This window comes from Corvus hawaiiensis, chromosome 6, assembly GCF_020740725.1.
Source record: "Corvus hawaiiensis isolate bCorHaw1 chromosome 6, bCorHaw1.pri.cur, whole genome shotgun sequence".
NCBI lineage: Eukaryota > Metazoa > Chordata > Aves > Passeriformes > Corvidae > Corvus > Corvus hawaiiensis.
The window spans coordinates 4,463,136-4,488,056 of NC_063218.1; the positions used below are offsets into that span (position 1 = coordinate 4,463,136).

At 45.0% G+C, this 24,921-nt stretch overlaps 1 protein-coding gene across 3 annotated transcripts in view; it reads right to left on the bottom strand.

The window, feature by feature from the left end:
* Nucleotides 1–24,921, bottom strand: part of SLC35F4 (solute carrier family 35 member F4) — a 113,307-nt gene that overhangs the window by 22,588 nt on the left and 65,798 nt on the right. Inside the window, exon 1 of one of the 3 annotated variants that reach the window (XM_048307375.1) lies at nucleotides 11,696–11,786. The exons of the other annotated variants lie outside the window; for them this stretch is intronic. Within the exon in view, the coding sequence (XP_048163332.1) occupies nucleotides 11,696–11,771 (76 nt within the window). The 5' untranslated portion in view covers nucleotides 11,772–11,786. Of the gene's footprint in view, nucleotides 1–11,695; nucleotides 11,787–24,921 lie in introns of those variants that run through there. 3 annotated transcript variants of the gene reach the window in all.

Sequence of the window (24,921 nt, forward strand, 5' to 3'; positions counted from 1 at the left end):
CTAAACTTGTGGAATGTGCCCATACCCAGAGCAGCCACTGACCTTGCCATGACTTGGAAGGATTTAATATGCTAATCCCAACTATTTCATATTGAAAAGAATACAAAAATAGGCACAAACCCCATGTGTAAGGTGCCACATGTGCAGCAACTGTGGCAGAAATCCCAAAGGGAGATACCGTTTGTTGCAACATGAGCCATTCCAGTACACTTTGAGCAAAGAACATCAAACCCAACTACTACTTGAAAGTATATTCCAAAGCAAGGGCTGTATCCAAGACTCAAGAATTGAGATAGGACTCTTGTCAGAGTTCATACAGTCACTTAAAGCTGCATTGGGTTCACCAAGTCTAACAAAGATCGATGTATAAAATATGGAATTATACAGGAAAAAAATAATCTCTCAGCCTATTTAGAGCCTGCAAGGTTACTTTTTACCCACCAAGTAGACAAGCGACCGAATCAGCAGCTGAACCCCTCCAGATGACCTTTCTCAAGATGCTCTTCCCTTTCTTTTCTGTCCAGTATGAGAGAACTCTGACTCAAGGGGGACACCCAAGTTTACATTCCAATTGACCATGAAGTCCTACAAATCCAATCAATGCAGTAAACAACCCACACTCTGTGACAACAGACCCACAAACCCACTTTGAAAAATTAAGACCTACATGATGAGAAGCAAGCTATGCACTGTGTTGTCTCTCCTCAATTTTTGATGAGCATTACTTTGTAAAGAGCTTTCTAGAGCCTACCGGATGTTTTCAGACCTTTAAAAAGCCGTTCACCTTCACGTATTTACTTTTTAATGGAGAAAATAATGATCTAGCAGCCACACAACTCCCTGCATGACTTTGTTCCACTTATTTCAAAACTCCAAGAGCTACCTCTCCTACTGGTCAAACAAGAATAACATCACATACTTCATAAGACTTAGTAAACAACACACGAGTTACTCTTGCAAGTTACACCTTCATTTGTCATCTGAAAATTAGTCCCAGCCTCCACGAGGTTAAGCCAATCACTACCTTTGGGGCGAAATATTCAAAAAGGCATTTCTGATTTTTCAGGTCCACAGCTTGAAGAGGTTTTATTTTCAGGAAGTGTTTGTTTGTTGACTGCCTGTCCTTGGAGAAGAAGCCACCGAGGTGACTGGCTCCAAACCACTCCTCGTTTTGATGTTCATCACTTAAAAAGATTTCTTTATGTTGAAAGACACATGTTATGTCTCAATTCCAATTCATTTCAGAACAAGATTCACATTATACTCAGCAGAAGTCTAGCAGGTGACCTGCAACCAAAATTTGATGGAAGACTGTTTTTCCTCACATGCAAAAAGAGCTCTGAATTATTTGTATCTGGTACAACAGAGCAGCATGAATCTTCTCTTGGGCATTGACAAACCCAGCAGGTGAGACCAAAACTGTAATTCAAGAGATTGCATTAAATCAAAAGTCTCTGCTTGATTTACTGAACTCTTCTTCCCTTATATCTGAAGCAATCAGACAGCACAGCCATTTGTCAGTTATTTCATTGTTACAGCCAGAAAGAGTGGGACACCTAATGCTGCTCAATCTGAACGTATTTTAAGGGTATCTGTTGATTGGGGGGGGGGGGGTGAAAAGATAATGCTGGGCTCACTTTCCAAACCTGGAGCCAGCAGCAGGGACAACAAATCACCATTTGCACAGCTGAGCAATGAAACCTCCCAGGTGGGCAGTGTTACCCCACTGGAGAGGAAGGGAAGGCAGAGCTCATGGAACTCTGGTTCTTTGTCTCACTTCACAACTCTCAGCTCTTGAGGAGGAATCTGCTAAGACCCTCCAAATTTGGAGGGATCAGCAGCAGCATTTTCCACGGAACTTCCATACACAGAATAACGGAACCATAGAATGGTCTGGGTTGGAAAGGAACTTAAGGTCAACTAGTTCCAACCCCCTGCCATGGACAGGAACATCCTCCACTGGACCAGGGTGCTCAAAGCCTCATCCAACCAGGCCCTGAACAACCACCCCAAGCAGAGATGTCAGCATGGGGTGGGGCTTTTTACACAGTTTGTGGCTTTAGCAGGCAGGAACCACAGGCTGAGAACGAATCTACATTTTGGGCGTGCTTTGCTATCTTAAGAGAATGCTACTGGAAGAGACTGGGAAAAAACAGGAATAACCTTGCCAGACTGTCAGATCTTGCTGCTAGAAGTGCTCCTTGGAGGTTGTAACCGAGTCTCAAAGCAAGACTCTGCCAACGGGATTGACCAAAGAGGAAAGAGAGAACTGGGAAGCACCACACATGATTGCATCCTGCACATCTTAATGCACCAAATCCACCTGGATTACTTTTCATTATTGAATGAAAACAAATCCATGCTCTTTCCCATTTTTTTATGATTACTTTTAGTTTATTAATCTGTTTCAGCAAATCTATTTCCTTGCCCTGCAAATGTAGATGCTTTATAGCTTAAGAAGTAAGGCCATTTCTCTGCACATGGAGACCAAAGGGAAACCAGCAGGGGAAACACATGGCTTTCCCCATGACTCTAACAAAGTCTGTCCCCATCTTGCATTAATTATTATACACATATCCCAGTGTACTTTGATTTAGCAAGGTAATTGACTTCCCTCCAAATTATTATAATTTTGAAATTAAGGGGCTTTCAGGCAAAGATATAAGAAATAGGAATAGCAGTTCTTTACTAGTATATATAACAAGGCAATAATACAGAAACACTGGCTTAACCTGACAGAGTCAGGATAGGACCTGACACCCTGCCGGGCAGGGTGGTGGCAGTCACAGTCCCATTAAGGGGTGGCTGCACCCTCTTTGAAGTGATAGAAATGGTTCTGTCAAAGCAGTGACCCTGTAGAAGGGTCTGGTGTTCCTCTGAAGGTCCAGTGGTGGTTATGTAGCTCTTGTCCTCTGGGAATACAGTAAGTAAGGGCTTACTGTGGTGTTCCAAACCTCAGATTATATCCAGGTAGGAATGCTTGTTTCCTCCCCCTGGGCAGAGCATCTCACAATGGGATGATGTAATTTTATGAGTCATGCAGTAAGGCTTGATGGTCCATTAACAGAAGATACCCTTCCGGAGGGAGTTATCAGGGATGTGTCAGGGAAGAGATAAAGAACCCTGCCCCACCTGGTTTTAGCAGCTGGTGATAGAACACATACTTACAGTTACATCTTACATTGTAACCTATGACAACAACCCATGGCATTTCATTTGGACAATGATTCAGGTCTCACAGTTGCTACTAAAAGTGAATCATAGAATATCCTGAGTTGGAAGGACCCACAAAGATCATGGAGTCCAACTCCTGGCCTTGCACAGGACAGCCCCAGGAATCCCACCATGTGCCTGTGAGCATTGTCCCAGCGCTCCTTGAGCTCTGTCAGGCTTGGTGCCCCGACCACTTCCCAACCACCCTCTGCATGAAGAACCTTTTCTTAATATCCACCTGAATCTCCCCTCACACAGCTCCATGCTGTTCCCTCTGGTCCTGGATCAAATGGATTGTCAGTTAAATAATCCATGCAACACAAAAATGCAGTCCTGGCACTAAATTCTATGGCCTGATCATCATAGAATTGACCGGGTTTTTTTCTTTTTTTATCCAACTGCCCTGACGGAAATTTAGAACCTATCAAACAGGTAACTTAATTCCCTTCCAAAAGCCATCTGTGCATTCATGACACTGCATTACTGACACAAAGTGCTGGCTCATTCAGAGACAGCAACATCTGGCTTGATGGGATGCACTAAAATACATTCTCTTTATTTGATTACACAATGAAGTCGATGGTTAAATAGCTGATGATGGAAGTGAGCTGAACAATTTCTACGTGTTATATTCCCAAAGCCCTGCAGAGCACTGGTCACCTCTGGCTACCACTGTAATCAGGAGAGAGAGCAGCTTTACCAAGAGGCCACTCAAGGCACCTACAATCTTTTACTCATCCAGTATTAAAACAGACTTATTTTACCACGTCCTCAAAATCTCAGCTCCTGATCTATCATTGTTTCTGCACTGACTAAAGGACGTCTCCATTGCACTGCCACGGAAACAATTGCTGGGCTTTGACAGATGGATGGAGGTAGGAGCGGCTCTGGTGTGGTGTGGAAAATACGTCAGTTGAATGTTCCTGCTAAATTGGGCCCTGGAGAAAGAATTGCCAATGTTCCTTCACCTGCAGGAGCGAACAGCCGCCGCAGTGACAGACCCGCTCACACCCCACGAGCCCCGTGTCCCCACAGCCTGTGCATGAGCTCCACCTGAGCAGCCACCTCAGCACTGGGAGGGCTGGAGGCTCTCGCAGTGAAATTCTGCCCTTATTGATGCATAGCAAGGAGAGGATGTGAGTTTTGCAGCCAGGGAAATATCAGATGCACACGGAAAGGGGGTTGAGTAGTGCTGCTGCTGGGAGAGGTGAAGAGAGCTGCTTCTGTCCATTTTACAACAAAACCTCATTAGGTTGGATTAGCCATGGCTTTAATTGGATTGTTTGCTACTGTTAGCACACAGCTGGGAGCAGGATATGCAACACCATCAGTGACTTAGATCCATAACTTAGTTTATCCCAGCCACTGCCTGTAAAATCAAATTCTGCCCTTCCCTGCACTGGCGTAAACCCACAGCGAGCCAGTACAGCCAGCTCAGTGGTCTGGGCACACACACTGACAAAACTGAAGACAACAGCTGGGAAGTTAAAATTGAAGGACAAACTCTCCCCAACTTTAAATGTGTTCAGAACCAGCCATTTGACCAGGGATATGAAGTCATGATTACATTTACTAAAGCCAAGCAAAATCAAGAAAACAAGCAAACACGCTTTGCTGGCAGCATGCTACACAGGTTTGAGGAAGAAGCATCTCTTGCTCAGTGAAGAAAGTTCCTTTCAGCGTGTCTTCAGGCATTTGGAGATAATGTTCTCCATTTAAACACTGCAATGGTCTCTGTGTATTAGTAACGCGCAGATGTCTGTTCAGAGTGATGCCTTGTTCATTTATTATTTGCTTGTTCCGGAAGTTTTTATGTTTGAAGGGGATCAGAAGGTTACAATAATTTTTTTTTTTTTTGTCCTAGGGGAAAAGATTTTCAGATTATAATGAAAAACAAATGACTCAGTGATGGCGTACAGCATTTCTCTTGTACTATGATTAACTATTGTCAAGAGCAGAAAGCAGAAAAAGTGGATATTTTTGTTGTGGTTTACTAGTGACATCCATCAGCAATTCCTGCCAATTATCCCTTCAGTACACAGCCCCCACTCCAGATCAGCAGACAGCAACTTTGCTTGCAACTAGGAATCTCAGCAACTTCCACGTGCCCTCCCATCCTTGCAACAAAATTAACTAAGGCAAGGAAGGGAAGTAAATAACTTCAATTTCACATCCTGTAATTCACTTAGCACCTGATCAAGGGATGTGCCACTCTACATCCTTGCACCTAATTACCCTTCCAGATGAGCAGTTCCAGCTTATTGGTCAGGGGAGAGAATCCGAGTTAAACAGTCAAAAAAAAAAAAAAAAAAAAAAAAAAAAAATCCCCCCCCCGACCTGCATTTCCTTGGCTTTATGATGGGAACAATGTTGGGACCAAGTCCCAGGGGGCTAACTTGTGATTTAGGGCCCAGACCGCTGAAAAAATAAGGACCTTGATTCCTCTTATAGCTACAATCTAGAAAAGAAACTCAACAATCTGAATCAATTTATAAACAGCAAGAAAACCTGGCAGTAACTGGATAGACAGAGGGTGAGACATTAAATCAAAAAGATGTGCCCAACTCTGCCAACTACAAAACAGCAAGTCAGTTTCGAGCAAAAGAAATACAAAGAACTGATGAGAAGGAGCTGAGTGCATCTGCATCTAACACTATGAGATCTGGCAACTTAAGCAATTCAGAACTTAATTAAAACAGCCAGGAATGGGCAGGACCATGTATGTGTATGGTCCACGTCAGTTGTGTGAACAACCTGAGATTCCACTTGGCCCTGGCACCTGCAGCGTGTCTGCTCCCAGATGCTCTGGCTGATTTCAGACTACACAGCCAATGTAGAAGCTTCACCATGCTGCTGTCCCAGTGCCTGGTATGATCTGACAGATGAAACCTGCAGTCAGAGCACCACCGACGTCTGTTCATACACCTCCAAGGTCTGGGAGAGGCCCCAGCAAGTCAAGCTATGGTATTTGTATACACGGGCTGTGCTCGGGATGGAAAGACAGTGAGATCTGCACACATGGTACTGCAAATGCACCAGGTTAATGTTAGAACTAGTAGTAGTGACAACAGAATCACAGAATGGTTTGGGTTGAAAGAGATCTTAAACATCACCTCATTCCACCCCCTGCCATGGGCAGGGATACCTTCCACTATTCCAGGTTGCTCCAAGCCCCATCCAAGCTGGCCTGGAACACTGCCAGGGATGGGGCAGCCATAGCTTCTCTGGGCACCCTGTGCCAGGGCCTCACCTCCCTCACAGGGAAGAATTTATTCCTAACATCCAATCTAAATCTCTTTCCGTTTCAACCCATTCCCCTTTGTCCTGTCATTATCTGCCACTCTCCCTCTTTTTTGTAAGTGAGAAATAGTCACTACATAAGTTGCACAAAGGCATCTCCTCACACACCCCCAGATCCCCACAGCCTACTGCTCATCTCTGGGATGGGGCTTCCCTTATTAATTGCTCCAAGTTTGATGCCTCTACATGCAACCCTGATAAATGCCAGCCTGTAAAGGCATCTTTCTGTACATCAGCTACATGTTCTTCTGCTGAAGAACCTGCTCTGAGATGGAAGCTCTTGTGCCAACCAGCGAATGTGCCCTGCATGGTTGGCATCCAGTGCTGTGTCCTAAAGCCTCTGACCAAGGACAGCAGCACAACATGGATCCAGGCTGCAACACCCCTGATGTTCAAGAGCTGCAGCTATTAAAAAACAACAATAAAAACAACAAAAAAAGACATTAGCAGGAAGTATGTAAAGGCACTATTGGGTGTAGGAAAGCTGTGAACTACCTTTTCCAGGGCCCTAAGTGTAAAGGCCACTCTAGAGGACTTCTCAAATTCTTTTTTTCTGAAGTAAGTGGCTCCTGTTTGTATTGCTCTGGGTCGAGGCCTTTCCTCAAAATATACAAAAAAATTTATTGGAAAAACCCAAATCCCTGTTCAAACCTTTGTTTTATCTACATTTTATTGAAAGTATACTTAAAAACACGGAAATATTTTTTTCTCATTTCAGCATAACTCGAACAAATGTATCACTGCCTCTTTTTAAGCATGGACAAGGAATTTCATTGATTTGACACCAAAAATAACACACCAGCACCAGTGTGGGAGTGTCAGAACAGATCCTGGGAAAGAGGCTTATTTGAGAACATCTGTGGTGGAACTGGCAACTGGAATATGCATTTTGAAACACAGTGGCTACTCATATTTTAAAGTTACTGGGCATGACAGCATACTTCGATTTTGAAGGAATGTAGAAGGAAGTGGTGCAAATGAAGAATGATTTTTATATGTTGAAATCAAAACTTCTACAACACAAAATGACCCACAAAAAAAAAAAAATTCAGAACATCCACTTGGAGTGGAATGTTTTGGACTGAATTCTGCTGTCAGAAAGCGTTGCTGGCATCTCCACTGAGATACAAACACTGTGTTGAAATCTTGTAATTAACCATGACAGCTCTGGAGCCTGGACACTCTGACCTCCCGTGGGGAGGGTATGGACATCTCCTTCTTCAGCACAGAACTTTTCCCAAGCAAAGAGCCTCTGCTTATTGCTCCTTCCTTAACCCCTGGACATGGTATCTGGAACACAGCCTGGGAAGGGCAGGACCGGGCACACAAATACTCTCCCTCCCACACCATAAACGTCACAGAGAGCAAATTCCTGGCTAAGAGCTGCTGGGGGAAGCCAGGCCAAGCTGCAGAGGAAGAGGAGGCAGCACAGGGGCACCCAGAAGTGTGTCTGCACCCCACTGTCCAGCCAAGCAAAGCCCACGCCAATGAACGACTCCAGACCATGCAGATGGATCCAATCTCACGCAGCTCCTGGGAAGAGCAACTGATTTTGGCTTTGGCTCAGCCCCTGGGAAGGACAACAGGGATGGTCCCACACCAGAGTACTCTGTGAGGAGCAGGCAGCTGGACTGACAGATGTTTTTATTCAGGTGGAGGCAACACCTCCTGTCTGAGGGAACAACACTGGAACTTAAGACCTCTTGTCTCCTTATTGCAGAACCAGGGCTTTATTTTAAGCTTGTGCTTACATAAACACTCCTCTGAGACCACCTCAGTGACAACTCCTGAGTGAGACCTTTGGGACTCACAGATTCAAAGGGATATCTCCTTTGCTGCATCAGACTAGAGGTGTTTTTCCACTCCAGATATACCTGATCCGACCCCAGTTCAAGCCAATCTCAGGATTCACTGGTCTGGGATCAGACCATCTTCCCACCACTCCACCATTGACTGAGCAAGATAAACACAAATCATTTGATTCAAAGCTGCACACCATCCCATTAAAAAAAGCCCTCTGCTATAAATTTTGTAATGAATTGTATCAGATGTGCTTCCAATTGTTTCACAATTTATACACTCTACTCCAAACCAAAAGGTTAACAAGCCATAAAAAAAAAAAATCCTCTGAAAATCAATCTTGCTATTGCTAGAATTTGGTGGCATTTCCAAAAAGGAACAGCCATTCCCAGTTAAACTCTCACTTTTGCTTTCACCGCCGTAACTCAAGAGCAGCTTCAATAAAAGCCATGAGGCTGCTTTGACATGAAGTTGTTGTGAAAGGAATTTACACCCAGGACAGTCCAGATATCACTCATATGTATCTCATTAACAAATAATTACAATATAGCTTCCACTTTCAAGAAACACGGCAATAAATCCAGGCTGGTTCATGGATCTCCCAAGATCCACAAAGGCAGCCGTCACACTGACAGACAGCTCAGCAACACTTCAGATTTGTATTTGATAGTGTTGACCTACACTACACAAACTCGAGTGCCTCCAGGGAGTCGTTCATTCCAGATACCAATCTTGGGAGGTGAATCACCTCCCGGAGGTGCCCAGCTCTCCTGCTGACTCCAGGAGGCTCTGACGACTTTCTTGGTACTCACCAAGACTTATATTTAGATGGATGTGGATGAGTCCAAGCCTGACTGCCTCAGACTCGGGCCATGGCAGCACTGCAGTACATTGAGCACATGCTTCAATTTCCTTGCCTGACTTAGAGGCTAATAAGGCACATTTCAAGAAGGGTGGGTTAAAGGAACATTTTCCAGGTAAGCAGCTGGGGCAACAGCAGGGATTTATCACCGTATCCCTGCATTTCACAATCCCAGGAGATACTTCCATCTGTTTTCTCCAACACCCTTGAGGTAATTGCCCTGACAGGTCTCATCCCTGCCTTTCCATGGTGGCATTTTTGGGACAGGTCTCCTCCATGCAGCGTCCATGCCACACACCTGGCTGATGCTGGGGAGTGGAGGCCGGCCAGGCTGAGGTGAAGACACGTTCTCCAGAGGATTTGGTGGCTGTGGTGCCAGCTTGGCACACACCTCACATCCTCCAGAACCTCTCACCCACGTGCCAACCCTTCTGGGCAGCTGTCTCTGCTCCATTTCTTTCCACATGAGCAGGACTTTCTGACCACTTATCTCCAAGCACTGGGTGTCTCTTCACTACTGAAGGAGCCTTCTTGCCTGGATTCCACTCCACTCTCCAAGAGTCAGCCGTTCCTGTGGTTTTATCACGAGGTATCCAGGAAGCCACAAACCTCAGCTGTGTGAAAACTGCCCACACAGAGCACACTCCTCCCCTGCTCTTGGGAAGCTGGCTGCCCTATCCCATTAGGATTCTTTGGGAATTCATGCTAAAATCTTTGCTGATCTGTAAAAACCACCTGCACACACATTTAATGTATGGGTCCAGCATTAATTCAGCTTGGCCAGGTCCATCCTGAGCAAGAACCTTTCCATTTGCAGCCTGTTGGATATGACAAGTGCTGTCATGTAGTTACTTCCAGTCTATTGCCCTTTCTTCCTACAAAGACTGGATTTTACCTCCCTGAGGAACCAGGCAGCGCAGTTTTGATGCTGCTGCTGCAGCCCAGCATGGGCAGAAGGTTAAGACAGGTCTAACAGAGGCACTTGACAGCAGCTGGACTGGTGAACCACAGCTTGTCTAGGGCCCCTGTGAGGCAGGGACAATCTTTAATCCTCTGCACTCAGCACCCAGCGCGACACAAGCCTGGCCTGAGCCTTCAGGAAATAAAGAGCAGCAAATCACCCCATTTTACCAGCAGAGCCAGCTCACCTGGCTGTAACACTGCTCCTAAAAAGCAGGTGAGAGTATGAATTACAGTATCACACACCCTAAAGCCTGGTGCTGTGCACCAGCAACAAGCAGTCATCTCCTCCAACTTTCCTTAAGGCGTTTTTCCTCAAGGGAGAAACACCAGGTGACCACCAAGCCTGCAGAATTCTTAAAATCACACACACAATTCCGAGAAAAACAACGCAAACTACTGCCTGGTTTATTGAACCCCAGCCCTGTTTGTAATTGAAGGCAGCCTGAGCCAGGTAGATCAAAGAACTGGAAGTCACACTCTGCTGACCGGCGCTGGACCGTGGCTCTTGCTTTGTTTTGCTCCTGGATGTATGGCTGAATTCAACTCACAAAAAGGAATTACATTTTCATTGCTGGTTGGCTCAAACCAGAGACAGCACACACACCTCGCAGTTTTACAGCTCCAATGTCCTCATCAGACACACCTGCTGGGAAAACTGCTCATTTCTGGCACAAGCAGCAACTTCAGGAAGTACCACACAGCTCTTTAAAACATCGGACACTGAGGATTATAACCCAAAATGGTGCAGTTAAAGCCTGAGATTTCTACAGACATTCAAGTCAAAAACTCAAACCTAACATCAGGAGTATTTTTAAGAAAGCTTTCTTTTTTGACCTCTGATTTATAAAGCATGTGTACCCGCTGTAAATTTCCAGCACACTGACTTTTATTTGTTTCACCACCAAGGCAGTCAAATCTCCCACTGGACAACATCACCACATTCCCAGTGACTCTGAAGTGTGATGGGAAGTTGGTGGGCAGTCTTAAAGAAATGAGACTCTTGTGTCCTATCAAGAGCATAGAAAAGAATTCCTAATTTCTGTCTTGTGGTTTTTGCATTAAGAAATTGTTTCAGAGCTACCACTTCTGAAAATGAGGGGGGGAAAAAGCATTTTAAGGGGACAACTGCTATACTGAACTGAGGGACAGCAAGCACAAAACAAGTTGGTGCCTCTGTCTTTACAGCAAAACAATAAATCTAGACTCCAACAGTAAATTACTCCAGAAAAGCCAGTAACGTTACAAGGACCTAATTTCATATAATTTTAAAAGCCAGAATTGAAGTACAACAACTTTATCCATTGTTCACGTTTCAACATCGGTTTCTTCCCCAGCAATCACTCACACAGCAGTTGAACACGGGCAACAGAAATTTAACTGCCACTTATCCCAGTCGATATTAAAGTGCTCAAAATGCTATCTGAGCATTACTTTAAAAATACACACACCACACACACACACAACATTCCTGTTACTCTGCATGGAACGGAGCAGGAGGAGCATGCGGAGTGAACTCCTGCCTAGGATGAGATATACAGGGGAAAAAAAAACATTTACCGTCAGGCACAGGCGAATTTAATTCAGGAACATTGTAAGATGGTAGCGGTGCCACTCTTGCCGAATGTTTCTTCATCCTCTGGAATTGCTCTCCTACTCAGGCGCTCGCTCTGGCTTCAGTCTGCATCGCCCTTGGTCCCGAGTACTACAGCAAACACGGGGCTATGGCTGGTGGCTGGATGTTGTTCTGGAGATGCTGCAGGAGCCTATGAGTACTGATTTGCTGTTTCCCTGGGAAACCATTTGCAACACGTTCAAACAATGCTTGACCTCTGCCAACACTTCTCTTTCATTCAATTGTTGAGCGTGGCAGATAAAATATAAATATATCAGTGGCGGCGCCTGGCAAACTTGAAACCGTGGCAGCCCCTTTGCAGGAAATTAGGATTTCACATCAAATCTCTGCACTGTGCTGGCAACGCAGACAGGAGATTTCTCAGACAACTGCAAGGGAATTATGCAATGCAATTTTCTGGTTCCTTACACTGTGACAATATACAGATGATTACAGTAATTATTTTAAGTAAACTTTGAATAATGGGAGTCCTATAGAGCTGCTAAATCAGGAATGCCTTGGGCAAAAGAACAGGTGACATCTAGGTCTGTGTCTGAATAAAGCAGTGGTATAGCAGGAGGCTCTTCTATAAAAATTGTCACAACCAAGACAGATACAGAAATATATATAAAAATATATAAACATATATATATAGGCTATGGCTGGTCTACATTTCTTCCTCACTTCCCTTGAGACAGCCAGGACATGTTTTGTCCCTCCTTCCCTGACACCTTCTCTCTCTTCGACTTCCTTATTATTACTATTAATATTTTTGGAAGTTGTTCACTTGGTGCAATGGAAAAGTTTCACTGAGCAAACTGGTGTCAACCCACACAACTTCTGGAACTCTTGGAAGTTCCCATTCCCTTGTGCAACCAGCACTGTGCTGGGAGCTTCCTTTGCCAGGAAGTGGTTACTGACACCTCTAAAGAGCCCTGGCTCCAGAACTCTTCACCAAGAGATCAACTATCAAGTCTTATCCAAGAATTTGCAGGGAGAAACCTTTACCATTTATATTCAAGGTATTTGTTACAGGAACAATGGGAAATAAAAAGGGAAAGACCTGAAAGGCAGCTTAGCTCTACCAGAATCTTCTGGCAAAGCTGCTGAATTTTGAAGGGCACTAGTATAGACCTTTTATCCGTAGTCCTTGTGCTTTTGGTAGCAGCTGAGGGTGGAGATTCTTGGCCCAGGGCTTGGTCCTTCTTTCCCCACTATTCCACCAACAAGGGAGAAGTCACTGGCTGTAAGGAAGGCCGAAGTGGTTTGAAAATTATAAGGAATTGCTGGGCTAGAATTTTCCATCTTGGGCTTCCTCCAGCATGGTGCTGGAATTTCACACGTTTTACACAGTAAGGTGTTGTGGCTGGAGTATGTGTGCAGGGACTGGTCCCTTCCCTAACCCTTAAGGAGAAGAGGGGAGGAAGCAGAATCCCATCCTTTAGATGCACCCATAGAAGAGGCTGGCATATAGGGAGAACTGTCCTGTGGCATCCTCATGGAAAAGGCAGCCTGTGACTGCACTGTACTGAGGGGTGGGAAGGGATTCTTGGGTCCTTGGAGCAACCAAGCAGGACATAATCACTTGATCTTGCCCTGCACATTCCTCTAATGCTGCTCTCTTGTCCTTCTTTGGGGACTGAGTGGCATCACTTTTCTATTGGTGACACAGTAGGGAAGAGACAGTGATTAACCTTATGGAAAGTAGGGAGAAAGTACCTCATCCCACTCCCACAGCCATCCCATCCAGTGGGACACACTATGGAAGGAGTACAGGGAAGAAAAATGGGTACAGCTGCCTGGTTTTCCACCCAGCACATCCTTGTCTGAAAGGCTTGGAGATCTCCTTCAGCATCTTCATTATATCCCTGGTGACTCATAAGGCTCTCCACCATGACAGTCTATTCCAAAGCATCAACTGCATTGCCTAGAGCTAACTGGCTTTTACTGCTTATCTGCATTCAGAGGATTTCCAGCACTGTGTAACAACCACTATTCCAAAGGAAATTATCTTCCCAATTTGCAGAAGGAATTTTTTTCTCCTGTCCAAAGTGCCGAGAGTCAGCAGAGTCTGTGATAGAGTAATCACCAGTCAAATAATTGCTGGCTCCACAATCACAAGGCTCCCTATTAATACATGTCTAGTCCTTGAGCATTTATATAATATAAACAACATAATAATATAACACAGAGATTGCTTTTAGAAAACCATTTCTGCAAATAGGGGTTTATAATGGAATCATTAATGAACCTTAACAATGGTGAGGATGAAACACATGAGACAATGTCAGGCAACTCCAGACGATTCCTTCAGACAATTTCAGCACTAATAACAGAACGGGACTGAATCTAAGAGCTGCTGCCTTTTTTTATTCAAAGGCAAATCAACCATTGTTTCAACACAAAGTCAGAAGCCAAATTCAACTCCTCAAAGCAATCTTTCAAATCTCTCCCTCAGCCATCTCTACTTCCTACAGCAGTTACACAAGAAATGAAGAAGACACAGAACTGCGTGAAACCATGTGGAATTGGAACACAGAACTTCCATCAAAGTTTGCAGTTTGAAAAGCATCAGCTTTTCTGGCTACACAAGCAAGAGCTTTGGCCATCTGTTTCTGCTCCTGCATTTCTGATCCCTCCTCTGTGCTCTCTACCTCTACCCTACGTGTGCTGAAGAAAAGAGTAAAATAATATGGAGTGGAAGAGAGACAAGGAAGCTCTGTCCCTCTCTCCGATCCATCCACAAGTGCAATGTGATGACTGACTTACCAGGATGGTGTAATAGTTACTCCAAGTAACTACTGCAAGACTACAAGCCAACATAAAATCTGTAGGCCTGTGCCACCTTACTCACCTCACGTTCATGCAAGGCACCACAGTAGGAAAACAAGGGGGTTTCCCTCCAAAATTCAAGAGTAAACTAAGTTTCCAGGTACCTTTAAAACAGTTCTTCATATGTTGTTGCTTGCTTCAAGTTCTGTGCTTTCAGCCTGGAACATGTCAAAGTTTTTTTACTCTCAGGGAGTGGAAGCTATGTGATGGTCCTGATAATACATAATAAAAGCCTCTGGAGCACAAGTCTGATGAGAAGCAGCTGAGGGAACTGAGGGGGCTCAGCCTGGAGAAAAGGAGGCTCAGGGGGGACCTTCTGGCTCTCCACAACTCCCTGACAGGAGAGTGCAGCCGGGTGGGAGTTGGGCTCTGCTCCCAGGGAACGAGGAACAGGACAAGAGGAGATGACCTCAAGTTAAGCCAGGGGAAGTTTAGATTGGATATTAGGAAAGATTTCTTCATGGAAAGACTTGTCAAGTCCTGGACCAGGCTACCCATGACAATGATTGAGTCACCATCCCTGGAGGGATTTAAAAGATGTGTGGATGTGATATGTGGGAACATGGGTTAGCGATGAGCTTGGCAGTACTGGGGGAATGGTTGGACTTGTTGATCTTAGAGGTGTTTTCCAATCTAAATGATTCTAGAATCATCTACATATCCAATTATTTTCACTCAGGAGTCCCTATTTGCCAAGGAAGCCTGCAGTGTGAATCACAGCAGTGTAACTACACAGTGTAAAAGATAACCCAGGCTGCAGGCTTGCTCCCAGTTAAGGCAAAAACTGTGGGGACACTCACCAAAGCTCTGGAGGCAGACATATCCACTCCCTTGCAGCAGCTTTATTGTAAAAGGAAATCACTGAATAAGGTGTGTCTCAGGACAGACTCCTCATCCCAGCCAGAAGTCGCCGTGGCTGGAGGCCTCTGAGGCACATCCCGTTCGCTTCTCGCTGTCCTCCCTGCACATGCACTGCCTGCAGCAGCTTCTGTCCCCTGGCTCAGTAAAATTCATCCAGACAAGGGCAGGGTGAAGCTGCAAGTTTGCTGACTCACTAACCAGACAGCAAACCAGCACTGGCAGCAGAGTCAGGACCGAGGAGTGCTGAATCACATCCGCTAACAAGCCTTGCACGCTCCCAGCACAGAAGGGCTGATGCCGTCAAAACATGCTCTGCTCCTTGGCTTACCCCAGCTCTGCTGGCACTAGTTAGTCATACATATTTTAGGGACCTACTACACAAGGAGAGGCTATTTACTCTTCTCACTGAAGCTGCAACCCACGTCACAGCTGGAGTTGAACTCCAGGCAGCCACAGGTTTCTCTGATCCAGAGAAGATGACAGGTGTGGTATCACACACCCAGGGAGGGCAAACCATCACTGCTAAAGGAAAACAGCAGCACAAGTACAGGCAACACTGAGTTTCCATGGTGGTAATGAGATCCATCTCACTGAACTCTGGATGCCAAAGTTTGAACTAACCATGCCAACATCTTTATGTGGTGAGTAGTGAGAAACTGGTAACGTTAGAAGACAACTCACAACTTCCTCTCTTACTGGTGTATTATAACCTGATATTAGTAACTCTGAAGGCACACACTTCTTCCCCTGGCTGTCATAGCAGTAATGTGACTTGCTCCCACCTGGTCATACAGCTTTTAGACACCCTGGGTAGGGCAGATGCTCCCAATGGGAAGCACAGTGTGTGAATGCCTGATAAAGACATGGAAGCGTTTCTTTGACTGTAATTGATTCTAGAACAGTGCTCAGATCCAAAACTGTGCTGTTTGCTAGTTTTGACACCACTAACTAAAAGATCCATCTAAAATCCACTCTGCATGTGTCCCTGCAGCCGGCAGGTCAGTCCATTCCCAATCATTAGACTGTAAGACTCTCATAAACATGACTTTTATTGTCTCTTCCAGGCTGAGCATGTGTTTTAAGATGACAAGCTAAAAGGCCATTACCAAGTTCATTTTATCCCGTTGGAATACAAATTAGATGCAAGATGCAGAAGAGACAAACAGTCAAACTGAGATCAAAACAGATGTATCCTACAAAGGAATTTTTATGTATAGCAAAGTCAAGACTTCAGTTTGAACTTTTACTTGCTTCTAGCAAAATCAGAAGCATGCAGCAAATGCTACTTGATTCAAACTATTCAATCCAAAACAACTTCCAAGGCTTGCAGAGAAAAGAACCCTTCACCTCACTGCTGTGCCCAGTCGTGTTATATGGATTTTAAAGAATCGAATTCTGAATTACTTACTCTGTCTGAACTCTCACTGGCTTAAAAACTGTTGGATATCCCTGCTCAGCAACTAAGAATATCAGCAAAGCATTCCATCACCATCTACCAGGCAGGGGAGGGTCCTCCAGCCCCACCAGTGTGTGCCACAATCACATGGAGCAGGCAGGACTGCTGACACCTTCTCCCTCAGTGCTGCCCTCAATCCCACTGTCCATGTCACCAAAGTTGCTAAACCAGATCCAAAACTAACCCCTCAGAAGCAGCTATGATTTAATTGAGAATGTTCACACTGAAGGCACACTACAGTCTCCTGTGCTTTGTTCTCTCAGGCACCAACTGAACTTTATCCAGAATTTCCTGTATTTTGCAATTGCCAAGTAGAGTAACTCTCTAAAAATCTCACCTAATGACTGCAAGAAATACCTACTAAACTTCAAGAAATTTTAATACTCTTGGGGGTTGCATGTTTATACACTGATCTCTGGTTCGTGTTAACATGGGTTGCTATTTTCAGTAAATCAGTCCAAGAATTCACTCTTTAACACTCACCCTGATTTTGTGACAGAAAAACACAACGTGATCTATTTTTAGCCTCCCCTAGCAGGCAAGTCCTGGAAATAAGATAAACAGCATCAGCTAAACATCCACTCCAAGATGACAATGTGAAGATGTGCAGCTCCCACACCACTGAAACCAGTCCAAAACACTCAGACAGCCCACAGCCAGTGGCTACCAGTGGCCAGGTCCTCTGTCACAAACTGGTTTGGGTTGGGAGGGACCTTTAAATCTCATCTGGTCCAACCCCCTGCAACGAGCAGAGATGTCTTCAACTGCATCAGCTACATCACATGTTGGTGCCCCAGCCCAATATAAGTCCTGCCTTGACCCTGCTTTGTCCAGCTCCTTCCCCTCTGCCTCAGGGCCTAAGAACATGCACCTGGAAAGCAACCACAAAATATCTGATGATTCCCCCACCCCCTCCCTCCACAAGCACTCAACTGCCTTGAAAGTGGCAACATCTTCTGCTACAGTGCCTTTGGAAAGCTTTTAATTTACTGTGTGATTTTACAAACGTGACAACCAGAGTGTCCCTGGGAAGCACAAGGATTAAATTTTCAATTAAAATAAACCTCAGATTTTCCTTAACCATGCGAATTTTGAAACATAAACTACCCGCCCGCAAGGATCGCGAGGTACAAGCTGATGTCTCCAGAGCTGGCAAAGCAGCTTCTTAGGTTTTTATTCTGCTGGAAGATGGAAATATCCATACAGCAAGAAATATTAAACTTTTAATGCAATTAAAGATGGAATGAAAAAATATTAATTGTGGGCATGTAGAGCAATTCTTCAATTTCAATAAAAGTCATCCAGCGTTTCATGGAAACGGCAAACGTATCAATTTTGATGCATCTTCAATATTTTGATGTTTTAAGAAAAAAAATATGGATGGACCCCAAGCAACCTGGTCTAGTGGAAGGTGTCCCCGCCCATGGCAGGGGGTTGGAATGAGATGAGCTTTAAGGTCCCTTCCAACCCAAACCATTCTGTGATTCTGTAATTTCAGGCTGACAAAAATACTAAAAGTTGCCTCCAGCATAGAAACTCATTCATATGAAGAATCAGAAGGAAAAGAAAGTTGCTCAATGAAAACCCAAAAAGGAAATTTTTCCTTCAAGAGGAACTTTATTTCAGGCACACAGTGTTACTGGCCTCAGAGCCTCTGCCAGACTGGATGGATCCTGCTGTCCTAATCCTGGAGACAAAATATGTTTAGTATTCAATCAAATTTCAGCTTAGTGGCTTTATCCACAGCCAGGCATGCTGAAGAGCAAGAACCTCATGGGGAACACACAGAAATCTCACCTGGAGCATGCACGGACCTCATTTGACAAAGCAGAGCTCACCAGACTCCCTACAACACACCCCACCTGCTCGAGCTGGAAGAATTTAGGTGACCTTTAAGGTCCCTTCCAATCTAAACCACTCTCTGGTTCTGTGATCTGATCATTTGAGAAGTGCTGACAAAAACAGCAAGGCCACAAGCTTCTGGAAAACTACCAGAGTCTGGGCATTCCCCAACCTGCATTTCAAACTCTTTCCAAGTTTAAGAGTTCAGAAGAAAAGTTCCTACTTCACCCTGGCCACTCAAACTCCCTGGCAGTAAAACACAACCCAAGTAGACAACCAGTGCTCAATCTGCTCAATAACAAAGCATAAATCGAGTATCCATTCCAAATATCCAATACAGCCTTTCCAGACAGGATAATAAAATCAGACGCCAAACACTTCTACTGTGGGGGTTTTTTTCCCCAAGGAAAACAGCTTAGATGTAATTGCATGTCAGATAATTATTTGCCTTCCCAATGTTTTATTAACAAAGCTGCCAGGAGTGAAATAAGCTGTCTCCATTTTCTGGTTCTGCAATTATGAAGTGCCTCTTCTGTATCACAGGAGAGCATTTGAGTTGAGAAAACTTCCATTTTGTGCTTGTCATCGTGACTGTAGAGCATGTCAGTGTGACAGTAAATCACTCCTCGTATTTGCTATCTATTTGGGTAGCCAGCAGTTAATTAGAAGGCTTAAGGCTTCTTTCAATTCCATAACTCAGAATTGCATAGCAGGCTAGGAACACAGGGCTGGCCGGTCCAGAAATTTAGCCACCAGCATGTTCCTGTCTAGGCAGGTTCTGTGGTAAGGGTAGGAACTTGCATCATCCAACACTGCAACCCCTACCACTCCAGATGGCATCAGAAAGTTCCTTGGACAAAGAAATAGAAATAATTTTTAGGAAAAATTACAACATAAGATGAAGTTTGTTGCCATGTTAGTGGTGCTGCATTATCTTTTCCAGCCCTTCTGATTCTAAAGGCTGGGTGCAGAATTCCCAGAGCTTTTGAAGCAGGATCTGAAGCTTCAGCAAAGATGTGAAAATGGATCAGACTGACCAGAAGTCTTAAAAAAAAACCCCCCCACATCTGTGAGTGGGGTCAAACAACTTCAACAAGACAGAGGGGAGACAGAAAATCATAGAATGGTTTGGGTTGAAAGGGACCTTAAAGATCATCTAGTTCCAGTCATCTTCATGTGCATTTTCCTGCCCAAAAGAAAGGATTCATTAGGCATGTCCGTGTAGACAAGGCCAGGACCAAGAGGCTTTAATTGCATTAATGGGAAGTTCAGTGGGACAGCAGGTCAGCCCTTCCACAAGGAGCACAGTGAACCACTAAATGAGATGTTGTCAGGCAGGAAATTCCCACTGCTGGAAGATTTTCAGATCAGGCTGCCCGGGATGGATGGAGTTGAACACCTCAGAGCACAGGGACAGAACAGGTCCATTTTCCAAAGGGTGGTCAGATACTGGCACAGGCTGCCCAGGGAACTGGTGGAATCACCATCCCTGCAGGGATTTAAAAGCTGTGTGGATGTGGCACTCGGGGACATGGGTTAGTGGTGGGTTGGCAGTGCTGGGGGAACAGCTGGACTGCAGGATCTTGGAGGTATTTTCCAACCTAAATCCCTCTGTGACTCTGTGACTCACTCAACCTGTATTCATGGAGCTAATAACAAAAGGGTGCTAATAATAAATACCAGCTATTATTAGCTGGGCTGACAAGAAAAGCTAGGGTGAAGGGAGCCTGCTGAGAGCTCAGAATGGGTGTCAGAGGTAGGATGCTCTGCAGAATTCTCAGATGAGAATCCCACCACTGCAGGTGGTGTTTTCCAACCTGTATAGAACAGGGAATGCAAGACCACTGTTAAGGACAGGTAGGAGATGTTAGAAAAGCTGTCAGCAAGTACCATTTATTATTCATTATTTCTATGTTTTCTTTGGAAAGAATGGATACCGGAAAGTCAAAACAGCCTCACACCCACCAGCACCAGACACTCGATTACAGAAGATTCCTGAGGCAAATGTGAAGTCTTGGGAAAGGCTCTTGTGGCAGAGCATCAGGGATTCACAGGACAGGACACAAGCACTGTGTCCCAGCTTGACACTGAACACACAGAGTTGTAGCTTTTGAAGCAAAACAGAGTAACCAAATCCCAATTCAGTGGCTGGTTCTACAGTAAGATTAATCTCCAGTAGCTCTGAGAGTTAACCATACAGTCTCTACTCCTCCTTGGTTTCTGCTATTTTATTCTAAAGTATTTTAATTTTCCATTTCAGGTGCTGATCTAATGCAAGGGTGCCTTTGCTCCTGCAAAATTCCAGCTACATTGTTTTACTGATGGTGAAATAACAGCCCAAAATCTCAACTGCAAGACATCAGCCCTACTCCACCACAGCCAGGCCTTAGAGGTTAAATAGTTGTGGTTATAAAGGCTCAGCACAAAACAATTTCCAGCACCCAGAGAGCCCTCTGAAATCTGTGATCTGAGTGTCGAAGTCCACCTGCACTCATCAGCAGAGGTATCATGGAGGATGCTCATGTGCACCTGGTCCAGCACAGAGAGATCCCATGGGAGTTCAATTCCCCCTCTTTTTTTCCCCTCATAAGTTGGGTCCACTTTTTGAAAAAAAAAAACCAAAAACAATAAAACCAGATGACAAATACAGCTAGTAGCAGCCTGAACATAACCAGTGCTGCAATTCAAGAGAATTCTTTTGAACAGCAGCAACTTCTTTAGTTTTCTAGGAGAAATTCTCTATGAATTCTTTGAAAAAAACCAGTAAAATCCTTGCACTACAGAAATTCAAAATTTGGGTACTCAGAAATCTCCAACTTATTGTGTTTCTTGTCTAATCTTCATATAATCCTCCTTAATACCTTTCAGTGTAAATCTCTGCTACGTGCAACATCTTATTAGCAAGACAATGAAGATAACACAAGAAAAGTCACTGAGCAGCATTAGGGGATTAAGGGAGGATTAAACAATCGTGACACAAAGAAAATGTCGAAGCTGAGTATTCACCATAATTAGTCTGGTTCCTCATACTCTCCCTGGGTCAGTTACTCAAGTCTCTGGATTGTCCTGTGCTCAGTGTGATGAGAGCAGACAGGACTCAGACATTGTCTCATGACCGGTGATGGTTTTCCAATGTGAGAGAGGGACCTGGACTCTGTTCTAAACATACATGAAAAGCTGAGTGAGGAGGGGAGATTCAGATTGGATTTTAAGAATAAATTATTCCCTGTGTGGGTGGGGAGGCCCTGGTACAGGTTGCTCACACAAGCTGTGGCTGCCCCATCCCTGGCAGTGTTCCAGGCCAGGCTGGATAGGGGCTTGAAGCAACCTGGGATGGTGGAAGGTGTCCCTGCCCTTGGCACAGGGGTTGGAATTGGATGGTCTTAAAAAGTTTATTCCAACTCAAACCATTCTGTGATATATCAGAAAATGGGCAGCAAAAGTGAAACAGGCTTTTCCTGGAGAGATCCTGCATTTCTTGAGGAGGACGATACGTCTTAGTAATGTGGTTTTATGGGGTACCTGAAATGTCTCTTTCCCAGAGAGAAACTGGCAGCCCCATGCACAACAAACCTCTTCTATGCTATGGGACTCATCCCCCAACAATTAATCTCGCACCCAAGAGTTCCCTTACATCCCCTGCTAACTATTGGCACCTTCAAGCCCAAAATGACCCTCTGCTCACAGGACCTGAATGTCATGGATTATCAGTGGGCAGGAATGGGCAGGTGTGGCCAGAGCAGGTCAAATACACATTTCCTGAGAGACTCAGCAGGGGAAGCAGAGCTTTCCACAGCCTGTGGGACTGAGTCACTCAGCTCTTATTTCTAAATACCTAAGGAAGGGCTGCCCCTTTTTTCCAAAATCTGTCAGCACCTGGAATCTGCATCAGTGAAAATATGGAGTTCTTAAAGACCTTTTTCCTTCCCCCTGATGACTGCCTGGCCATGTTTTGCCCCAGCCATGCAGTAAATCAGAGCACAACAGCTGATTTCCAGCGTTCCTGAACAGGCACCACATCCTGTTTTCTGCACCAAAAACTGCACCAAAGGGCTCCTCCCAGTAACTGCTGTTTGGGGGACAGAGGGACCAGGATTAATCACAGAGTAACAGAATCATAAAATCATTAAGGTTGGAAAAGACCTCAAAGATCATCAGGACCAGAATCATCACGTTCACCACTAAACCCTGTCCCCAGGTGCCACATCCACATGGTTTTTCAGTATTTTCAGGGACAGTGATTCCACCCCTGCCCTGGGCAGCCTGTTCCAAATCCTGACCACCCCTTCAGAGACGAACTTTTTCCTAATACCCAAACTAAACCTCCCCTGGTGCAACTTGAGGCCATTTCCTCTGATCCTGTCACTTGTTAGGTGGGAGAAGGAACCAACCCCTACCTGGCTACAGCCTCCCATCAGGAAGCAGCACTCGAGGAATAATGGGAATGCAGCAATATGGTGCAGAGGCCCTGGAAGAGCACACAGACTCCTCTGCTTCCTACAGATGTGTCTTGACAGCGAGAAAACCTTGCATTAGTTTTTTCATGCACATAAAATGCCTGTAGGCCTCTCTCTTCAAGAACTTGGTACAACTGCAGATTCCTGGCAGGCTCAGACTGAACACACTTTTTACTCTCTCCACCAAAATTTCAAGAGCATGAAAAAGAAAAGGAAAAAAAAAAAAAAAAAGGAAAAAGGGAAAACCAGGTCTCCATGTGTCATGCTCACTCAAGCCTCCTCAGCTTCCAGGCTTGCAGTGATGCAGCACACCCAGAAACTCAGATCTGTATTTAGAGGGCACAAAAATTGCTCTAATGATCCAGAGTGCCCAGTGAACTTACCCTGAGGATCTCCAAGTCACCCCGTTCTGCTCAAGCTCAGTTTCAAGTGGAGCTGGCTGACCTCCCTCACACCATACTCTCATCTGAACAGCAGCTTTTCCCTCAGGGGTTGCCCCACCAGTGGTATTTGGAACCGGTTTGATGCTGTAATCTGCCATCCAGGATGGTTTTCCCTGCTCCCAGGAATCCTATTCCAGGAGAGCTTCTCCAGCTCTCCTCTCCTGGGGTTTGAAGCAACTCAGCATTAACTTACCTAATTACTGCAAAAGGATGTTGCAAGGGTTTCATTCCACTTGTTCTTTCACCAATCCTTTCTCTTTTACATGTATTCCCCTGTCCCCTACCCTTTCCATTGTGGGATTCGGGGTGTTTAACATGACTCTCCTGGATGCCAAAAGCAATATATGAATGTATAGAAGCAGCTGGGGATTGCTTCAACCCAGGTGCAGCCTCTTGCACTTGGTCTTGTTAGCTGAGGAGTGGTGCTGAGCTGGGCTCTGACACGGGCAAAAGGAAAGTTGTTATGAAACTGATCCCCAAACGACCTTGTGATGGCTTTGTTGGGATAAGAGGGGAGCTGAAAAACAGGACAAGGACAAATGGCTGAGCATGCACAGCCCAGCCCTTTGGCATCATGGACTAAGTTTGGAAACTGATCATGAAACTCAGCCCTCATTCCTTCCAGAAGAGCACAAGCTCCTGAGTTCCAGGCTCAGGAACTCCTGGTCCCCACCAGACCATATCCACCCTGAAGGATCCCAGAAGGACTGGCAGGAGGGAGCTGGCAACAGAGGAAGCTTTCAGAAATCCCATAAGCCAAATTCAGCTTTAACCTCCTCTTTCTGTAATCCCTGCTTGCTTAAAGTAGCTATGTAAACACTCTTTCCAAAGAGGGAAAAGCTGTGTTAGGAGAGGGCTTGGGAAATGTAGACTGAAGCAGCTGCTCTTCCTCCAGCAGAGCTCGGAGCAGTGGAACATGATGCCAAGTACTTGTCTTGGTGTATGAGCACACAGGAGGCTTGGAGGGAGAACCTGGAAGCTCTTGAGCTAACAAAGAAAACCTGTTTTGGATGCTCTGCATGCAGACCTCTTTCTGCTTGATACTCTGTGTATGTTCAGGTTTTGTAGAGCAGAGCCCTGGCTTACACAGCTGTAAATGGAGAAATGCAGCAACCACATCCTCTGAGGCTTTTAATCATCCTCTACCTGTGCCTTCCTAACCAGAGGCACAATTTAATTACAAAAGCACAGCTGCCAAAAACACAGTCAAAAGCCCAGAACTATTTTTCGTGGTGGCAGGTAAAGCAAGTATTTATCTTTGCAGTGTCAACAAGGATCTA